The 10,190-nt window shown below is 33.6% G+C and overlaps 1 protein-coding gene across 1 annotated transcript in view; it reads right to left on the reverse strand.

Moving 5' to 3' along the window:
* Positions 1 to 9,973, reverse strand: part of Tsp96F (Tetraspanin 96F) — a 150,600-nt gene extending 140,627 nt beyond the window's left edge. The window contains exon 1 of the mRNA XM_085942290.1: positions 9,620 to 9,973. Coding sequence (XP_085798416.1) covers positions 9,620 to 9,685 — 66 coding nt within the window. The 5' untranslated portion in view covers positions 9,686 to 9,973. The remainder of the gene's footprint in view (positions 1 to 9,619) is intronic.
* Between the last annotated feature and the right edge of the window lie 217 nt (positions 9,974 to 10,190).

The raw sequence follows: 10,190 nt of genomic DNA on the forward strand, positions 1-10,190 counted from the left end.
ATGGCTTCCGGCACTATCAGCAAAATCTAATATTCGAGCCGGTATCCCTGGTCGTAACGATTGACAGATTACTCTGAGCAACGTTTGCTCTTAGCTAATCGGATTCTTTTTGACATTCTTAGAGCGACGTTTACATTCACATACCTACACTACTATTCATTATAAAAACATATCATCTCTTGATAATGGCCTCTGCAACGAGCCCGAAATGTCGAGTAAAGAAGGAAGAAGCAGACACGGTGGAAACCCAAAAATATACTACGATGGAATTATAGTATTTGGGGAAAAAATATAGTACGCGTGTCATCTGCTGAAAATGTATAGGTTTTTTTGTTTATCAGAAGAAAAAAAAACGGAAAATTTGAGAAACTTCCGTGACCCTTTTTATTTAGGTGCCTCTTCCGACCAAAAATGCTTACCGAAGAATTCAAGAAATTTCATTTTAAACCAAAGTCAAGGGATTTTTTTACGTTTTTCGAGCAGTTTTTTTTCCAAGTTCTCCAAATCTTCTTATATTGCAAAATTATAGTACTTTGCACCAATTTATCGAACGAAAACATCAACATTTTAGTATTTTTTCCGATATTCAAAATTATATTATTTTGGGCGTACTATACCTGTATTATATCGTACATAGTACAAGGACCAAACTTATAGTACAAATACTATAATTATAGTACGGTTGGCAACACTGATCTAGCTTGCAAAATTCCCAACTGGCATTTTATCTAGCGCTTTTAGACAGCTTGAAACATCTCATAATAAGGCTAGAATATTACAACATATTTGCTTGAAAACCGAAACGATGGTCTTTTGTACCTTATAACATAATAGTTATAATATTATCTTATAAATAAAATAATTGAGCGATTTGAATAATTTAAAACTGCATCTAAAAATAAGACAACAGTATAGACACACCGTCATAAATCGTCCGGTGCTCGAATTTAGAACTAAGCTGTCACAGTATAAAAACTAAAAAGTATCGAATGATATTATGTCAAATGTTTGCATGTGGCGCCCACACTCATCGGACAACTATTATATTTGTCCACCAGTATAATACTGGTGGATCTATTACCTAAGATGGTGTGATTAGTGGAGAGCGGATTTATATGCAACAAAAAACATGATTATATGCATGCACGTATGTACTTAAAATCAAATTGCTCAAAATGCAAAGAAAATATGCACTAAAACTGAAAAAATATGCAGTTAAAAATTGACATTTTTTGTGGGAAAAACTTGTAAATACCTACTTTACCCAATCTTACCGACAAAAATCGAATAACTAGTTAATAATTTTTCAACATAATGCGATAGCAGAACAAAAACACACAAACAATGAATATAAAGTTAATCAATTACAATATTCTAAATAGTTTTTCACAATTACAAATTAATGAATAATAAATGCAATGTAAACCAAACATAACTTAAAAAGCAAAACCGACACACTTAACTAGTCCTAAATACTGTTTTTTGCCTGAAAAAAAATACAATATTTTTTTCAATATATGCAAAACCGACACACTTAACTAGTCCTAAATACTGTTTTTTGCCTGAAAAAAAATACAATATTTTTTTCAATATATGCAAAACCGACACACTTAACTAGTCCTAAATACTGTTTTCTGTTTTTTGCCTGAAAAAAAATACAATATTTTTTTCAATATATGCAAAACCGACACACTTAACTAGTCCTAAATACTGTTTTCTGTTTTTTGCCTGAAAAAAAATACAATATTTTTTTCAATATATGCAAAACCGACACACTTAACTAGTCCTAAATACTGTTTTCTGTTTTTTGCCTGAAAAAAAATACAATATTTTTTTCAATATATGCTCTGGCATTAAATTTTTCGTATAAGTAGTTATCTGTCAGTATTTTGTTTATATTCAGAAAACGACCTCTCAACGTCCACAGAGGTGATTGGGAAAACTTTTAATAAAAGTGCCCGAGTTGACTCCACTTTTTCTGATAAATCCACAGCTCGGAGATGGCATTAAAATGCAAGTGTATCTAAACTATCTACCTTCCTAACTTAGTTATATTTAGATAAAATAATTAAAAAAAAAATATAAATTCAAAAGCTCTATCATATGCATTTATTTATGAAATATGCACTTATGTCTCAAATATGCTCTAACGTCTCAAATATGCATTTATATGCACAATAAAATTTTATTTTTGGATTCTGTGTCTATCAAAACAGATTTCTGTGGAACTCTCATAGCTGTGCATACACCCTAACACAACATGCACCAGCATATAAATCCGGGCCCTAGTGATTAGCTTTAATGATAATAAAAACAATATTTAGTGTTTCAATCTATCCCCTTCTTCTCCGTCGCAACCCCCGTGTAATAGGAATAATAGGATCTGAAATACCAAACGGGTGTGGAGTAACAGGCAACCAATCTCGAGTGTGGAAGAATATGCGATAAACTATTATAACACATGTCACAAATACGCTTGTCCTTCGTTCTGACAACTGCTCTCGGTTTATGAACTGACGCTCATTCAATATTTGTGTATTTGAAGGTTGCAACACACAATAATGTCGTCTATAATGTGTAGTTCATTTTTGTAGGACACTCACACATTCAAAACACTGCGTCAAAATGTGGTGTATTGGGGTATAGCTTATCGGAATTATTTATATTAATCTGTTTCGTGAACGGGACCAACCCATCAGAATAAATAATATTTCTTTCATCTAAATCAGGGGTTCACAAAGTGTGTCCCGCGGGTCAATTATGTCCCGCGAGATTTATGTTGAATCTGTATTATTTTTTATTCTTCATATCGAATATTAAAATTACATTTAAAATTAAATATCCTCTGGCAAGAATGAGAACTTTCACTTGGGCTATATCCAAATATAGTTAAACATGCTCATCAAATGGCTTCTTAATTTGGAAGTACCTACCTATATTTGTGAAAAAATATTTTCTACAATGAGTATTAATCCTGGCCTTCACAAGGGAGGGCTAACAGGGCTCTAGCCTAGGGTCCCGGGCTCAGGAGGGGCCCGGTGAGGCGAGTCGACCAAATAAGTGGGATAAACACACACAAAATTTGCTTTAATAGTAAAAAAAAAAATGGTCAATAATGTTATTATTTACAATTATATGGTTGTACGATACAATTTTTAATTGTGTGTCGATACTTGACAGCTCCGTAATGGATGTAAGCCATCAAATGGATGTAAGTATTAAAATATACAAAAAAACACTAAATATACAAATTAATTTTACCGCGTACCTACACCATTTGTAAAACGCTACTGTAGAGCGTCACACTGCTTTTATCCTTAGCGATAGGTAGGGGGACCCGCCAAAAATCCTAGCCACCAGGGGGCCCGCTTCAGGATGCGAGGACCATGGTATTAATAAATCAAACTTAAGATCAAAATTAACAGACAACCATAATATCGCATTTGTTTTGCGTAGTCACATCACAAAAATTGAGCCTAGATTGCAGGATTTAGTTTCAAACAAACAATTGCATACGTACCTGGTGAAAAAATTTAAATATTATTTTTTAGTATAATATAAAAAATAGTAAATATTTACAAAAGAATGAGCGGCCCGCCAAATATTTTTAATTTCAAAATTGCCCCTTTGGCGAAAAAGTTTGTGAACCCCTGAATTCTAAAGTCTGGCAGTACACATATTGTTTTTCAATTTGTGTGTGTCAGGGTCAACCCAATAGGTTGAGCAAGTGGCTGACATCCATTTCTCGTAAAAAACAAAAATCTGTCAATACAAACCTCTACTCTGTGGAGGCCCATATTATGATCCTAATCCTATTCGGATCGGACATGGTCGAAAAATAAGAGAAGAAAAGAATTCTAATTATTATAATTTTTTCGTTCCTGCGGAGGGGTCCAGACCTGAAAACTCCCTCTTGCGTGTGCGACTGACTATATTTCTATTTCTATCTATAAATCTATTACTGTATTATAAACAGTTTTAACTTTCGATAATATGACGGCGTGGTGAGTGTATAAAACGTAAGTACTTATGACTGATCAAGCTATTTTTAAGAAATGATTGAATTTCTACTAACATTTCTAGGCAAGTCTACCTACTTTCTTTCTAAAATTATACATAATTAACGGCCCACATGCTCGTCGTAGGTCAAAATTGAGTTTTTATTGTATTTTCAAAACACTACTTAAACGTTGTAGATAACCTATTTATATAATTTTGAAGCCTTATTATTCTTTATATTTATTTTAAACATTTGATGACTGAATAAAGTATTTTTGTTACATAAAATAGTATTATTTTAAACCTCTTGACCTCTTTCCTAAAAAAAACTTGAATGGTCATTAACATGGCTTATAAAAAGTATCTTTAGAATCATCTTCAAATATGTTAATTTTGCCGATTTTTGAATAATAAAATGCCTAATTCTTGTCAAATTTGGGATCACAGAGATTATCAATATAATTTTTTATCGTGAATATTTTACCAAAATTATCTCATCATAAATTATACTAATGGTTTTATAAATGCGCTTAAAAATTAATAAATGTAAAAAATCTTAACACCACTGCACATTCATGTACCGAAATATGACTATATTCTAAAACATTAGAGCGAGAGGTTTAAAAGAATACTATTTTATGTAACAAAAATACTTTATGCAGCCATTAAATGTTTAAAATAAATATAAAGGATAACAAGGCTTCAAAATTATATAAATAGATTATCTACAACGTTTAAGGAGTGTCCAGTATCATGGTTTTAAAATACAATAAAAACTCAATTTTGACATACGACGAGCATGTCCCCCCTTAATTAGGCATATATTATAGAATACGCTGATCGTGTTATGGATTTTAAACGTTTCAAACAAATTAGTGATATTTACTAATCAAATAATAAATAATAATGGAAAAGGTGGTCAATCATTATCTCAAACTCTTCGTGTGGTGTCAATACCTACAGAATACATTACTACTTAATTTTATTATTGATTGAAAAAGCGTGTTAATTTCATTCGAGACCCACAATTTGGGCGCTGGTCTCTTCTGTAGGTACACCATGCAGTAAAGTAGAGTTACATGTAAATTGTACGTAAAACATTTCACCGTGGCACTGTTTGCCGTGAGCTATCTTATCGGAAAGAGATTTTTTTCAATTTCAATTTTTTTTTTATAACATATTGTGGACATTACAAATTATAAGTTTAAGACGTTCACAACATGACAATTAGAAACAAAGATATATAATATATATATATATATATATATATAACAGTATTACATAAAAAAGAGATAGATGAGTAGATAAATTAGATAGGTACAAGGAAGTACACCGGATGAGTTAAGCAGACCCTATATTAAGAATTTATAAAACAACGTCCACCTAAACTCGTTCTAACGTAGGGGGAATATATCAACACCCGAAGCAATTTCGTTGAACATAGTTATCGCCCTCCCAATTGGCATTACCAGTGGCAGGTTGGTTCTGCACCTTGGGAGAATAAACAACTGATGGTCTCTATTTCCAAGATAGTTATCAGGGACACACAGGTCAACACTACCCAGAATGGCAGAGTTCTCATTTATACCTCGTATAAGTCGAAAAAAATACGTAGCTAAATAAAGATTTCTTCTAAATTGCAGACTGCAGTATGTAAGCATGCCTAAGAGAAAGTCAGTTGGGTAAAGCCACGGACAGTATCCATACAACCTCAAGTAAAGGAGTCTCGAGAATTTATTCTGTACCCTCTCCATCATAAGGCCATACTTCAACTGATGCGGTGCCCAAACAATAGACCCACTCTCAAGTCTGCTTCGAACTAAAGAATTAAATAAAAGTTTTAATACCGTAACATATGAAAAGACCCAGGAAGTAGGTACGCATGACGAAGCCCAACATTTTAAGCGCTTTGTTACAAATGGTAACTATATGGCTAATAAATGTCAGTCCACTCTCAAACGTAATGCTAAGATCCCTTACAAGTGATATTCGTGACAGAACTCTGCCATGCATCGAGTATTGGAAAAACAACACTTTTGAGGCTCTGGTAAACGATAAAAGATTGCATTTATCAATATTGAATTCTAGTTTGTTACGCCTGTCCCAATTTAATATATTATCTATATCAAGTTGGAGCTGACGACAATCGTCCAAGGTGAGAACTTTCAAAAAGAGTTTCAAGTCATCAGCGAACAACAAAAACATAGCATTTTTTATTACCAATGCTATGTCATTTATAAAAATCGTGAACAGCAACGGCCCTAAGTTTGAGCCCTGGGGGACACCAGAAAATGTGTAAAAGGTCTGTGACTGATAAAGGCCGTACGATACGTATTGTTGACGGTTCCTAAAATAACTCCCGAATAGCTTCAAAAATCGATCCGACAATCCAATAAGTTGGAGTTTTTCCATCAGGATGTCATGATCGACTTTGTCAAATGCTTTCAAGAAGTCATTGTAAGAACAGTCAACCTGGTGGCCTCTATCCAGTGCCGATGACACATAATCGGTAAATACCATCAGGTTAGTTTCCGTTGATCGGCCTGCTCTAATTCCATGCTGTTCATTTATAATAAATGACTCAATTTTTGGAGAAATCATGTTGTGCATGATCATCTCAAGAACTTTTGCTGGTGCAGAGAGAACAGCTACCGGCCTCTAATTCTCCACTGATGACTCTGTACCACTCTTATGGATTGGAGTAACCTTCGACATCTTCCACGTTTCCAGTCCTGTCTCTGTCCTGTCTCCATTGCGAGATTACATATATATGAAAGCGGGCCTTTGACAAAGACAACCCTTTAAAAAAAATGTAGGAACGTAATCAGGTCCCAAAGAGCGAGTATTCTTTAGTTTTTTAATAGTAAGTACATCGCCCTCATTAATTGAAAAAATATTGACGGATTGGGCACTACATGACGGTTTTCCTGACGTTGAGGCATCTATACTATACGCCATACGGTCTCCAATTTTATTAGATTCAATATGAACATTAATTCAATTTGCATAGCTGATTTTGGCAAAATTCATGAATTCAAGAATACAAACCTAACCTAACCTAACAAACAATCCAGTATATCGGCTATTTTCAAAAATTGTTTGCTGCTGGCTTCATGTAAAGTGTAAACCGACAAGAACCGTGTTTTATTTAGACATGAATTTTATGTCAGTATTATACGACCCAAAGAGGTTGGACTGTCTTTAATATACGGCCATATATTTCCGATACAACATTTCACTTCCTTTTTCTTCTTCTTTTCTAGTTGTGTATGCCTATTTCAACAGTTTCCGTTGGTTCTTGTCTGTTTAGTGGAAGCCAGCGGCAAACAAATTTTGAAAATAGCCGATATACTGGATTATTTGTTAGGTTAGGTCAGGTTATCATTCTTGAATTTGTCAATTTTGACAAAATTGGCCATGAAAATTGCCGCCGTTCCCGCCTGGCTTCCAGTAAAGAAACTTGTACCGTTCCGTTTTATATGATGGGGTCTAGGACGATTTGGCGCCGGGACAACTGGACGCCACGCAATTAGAAAGTAAATAGACGTTAGGTATTTAAACGTGCTTTTAAAAAAATATATTTAATATTATTATTTATATTTAAATTATTATATTATGATTTAAGTAATAGTTGGTAAGAATTTAAATAATACACACGTAAATAATGGTTTAATCGTGCATGTTTAAGTTCCAACGAAAAATTTTTATATAAAACCTTAGGCATGGTAATTCTCAATCCGCAATAAAAAAACATTATGTTAGGAGTAAAATGAATTAAAACTACGAAGTAGTAGATAGAAACTGATTAAAATTCATCGTCTACATTCTGCCGGGTCCACACTGGAAACATGTCGCCGGCAACCTCGTTAAATTTTACGATAATTATCATACTTATGGACCCGGCATTCTGTTAACGTGTCTACGACAATGCGCCGTCCAGTTATCCCATTCCCATATGATGACATGTTTGGATTCTATACAAACACGACTTGCAATAAAAATATGTAGGTAGTAAAAAATTGCAAATGGAACTCGTCAGCCTATTGGATTTATCGATTTATCCAGATGTCCCCATGGAAAAATTCACTTCTGCTTCCATAATGTCATGTTAGAGTACCTACCCTATCCATGCCCAACAAATAATCCTATTAAAAACAATCTCCAGTGCCGTTTGCGAGGTCGCCGATAGACTGATAAAGACTCGGGCAGGACGTAGAAACGAATGTAGGAGGACGCCAACAGTGACCCACGCAGAATAATTTATTTATTATTGTATAGCTCAAAGAGATTGATCTCATATATTATATATATGATAACTTATTAGGTAATAATTCATTAATGTAAGAACACGTACAGATAGATATATGTTGTAACATTCGAGTGTCGAATAATAAATTCAAAAATTGTAGGTAGTTATGTAGATAATATTATCTAAAATCTAAATAAAGCAATAGATATATTTACACTCTAACTTGGTTATAACGAGGAAGACGGGACCGACTGAATTTGCTCGTTATAAGAATTACTCGTTATATAACATTTTTCGCGCCACGTTCTATCTAATCATAGAACATAAAAAATCTTAAAACCATCGTAAAAATCTCCGAAACAAGCATGGCATTCATAAACCACAAAAGAGGCCGGCGCTAGTAGGTACCTACTGACTTCACAAGCTTGGATTTTTTTATATTCAATTTTAACCATATGCGTGAATACTTTTTCAATGTTGTCGACGAAAACAGCAATTAGGTAACTACTTAAGACATTTAATTGGAGTGTCATAAACCTAATCCGATCCCGATCGACACATTAACAATTTTGCTCGGGATACCCGAGAAGTAGCTCGTTAAAAAAGTGAATAAATGTATGGAGAAAATCATAAACTAAAATGTCAACGAATGTTTCCTCATTACATCCAGGATCAAGATATTTCTGTGATCGTAATAACCAAGTTCGACTATATATTAATTTCAAACATTGGTCAGGTCTTTGGCATTGGTCTTGATGTGTTTCGCTGACTTTTTACAATATTTTAAATTCGATTTCCATCTTTATCTATCCCCAATGTTTTATGCAAAAAATTGTTTCGAGCGACTGAGAAATTATTCAATAATCAGGCGGGAAAAATTAGAACAAAAAATTCAAATAGGTATATTAAATATTATTAATATTAAGATAATTGGGTCTTTAATCATGTATCTGTAATAAATGTTAATCCATATAATGTCAGTAAAGAATTATAAATTCATTTAAAGAAACTCCCCATTTTATAAATTAATTATTGAAACATAACAAAAAATATTGAGGTAGTATATTTATAGTACCTACACAACATCAAACATTGCTAAATTGACCAAAGATGCATTTACTTTTACATTTCACAGTTATAAAAGAAATAATACATCATTATCGGATTCTTGTTTATATACTTTAATTTATGATACAGCGAAATACTTATAAATAAGTCTGAATAGTTAGTTGTACATACTGTTGACATAAATAAACCCGGTAAACAAGGATATCTACAACACACTTCTAAATATGGCTATCATGGAACGTGATTTTTCTGTCAGATAAATTATTGTAATATCAAAGAAATCATGAATTAAAAAGTACTCACCCAAAATATAAGATTGATCAGGACCAGTAAGTACTTGATGACACTGTAGCACCCTGACAGACCCATGATGAATGAAAACAATGCACAAGTTTCAAATGTCACAACACAACCAACTACCGCTCTAGTACACAAATCTTCGACGGCACTGTACGCGAGTTTCGATCAATCAACACTCGACTGCAGGCACCGCGCGAAAGAGCACTAAAAACCATTCACAACACCGGACGTCGTTATTATTTCACGTGTCGGGCAGAGTAGAACAGCATCCACGGATGAAACAAATATTCGGAAACGTAAACACGCGACCCAACGCTTTCACGATCGTGCGATATTTACAGAAATTACGAACATTGTGAAGTACGCGCGAATTTGATTACCGCGAAGATAGTTATATACAGTCATACCAATCTATGCGTCCATAATGTCTATGGTTTTTATAAGGATTTATTTTCTGGCTGCATCTAATTGATATCCACATTAAATAAAAACTTGACCTTTAATTTGTAAATGCTGTGTGCATAATATGCAGTTACGTCAACTTTACTGTCGAAAAACAATCATTTATCTACCA

Source organism: Rhyacophila brunnea, unplaced genomic scaffold, assembly GCF_057557595.1.
Source record: "Rhyacophila brunnea isolate RB1 unplaced genomic scaffold, BYU_Rbru_1.0 scaffold_14, whole genome shotgun sequence".
Classification (NCBI taxonomy): Eukaryota; Metazoa; Arthropoda; class Insecta; order Trichoptera; family Rhyacophilidae; genus Rhyacophila; species Rhyacophila brunnea.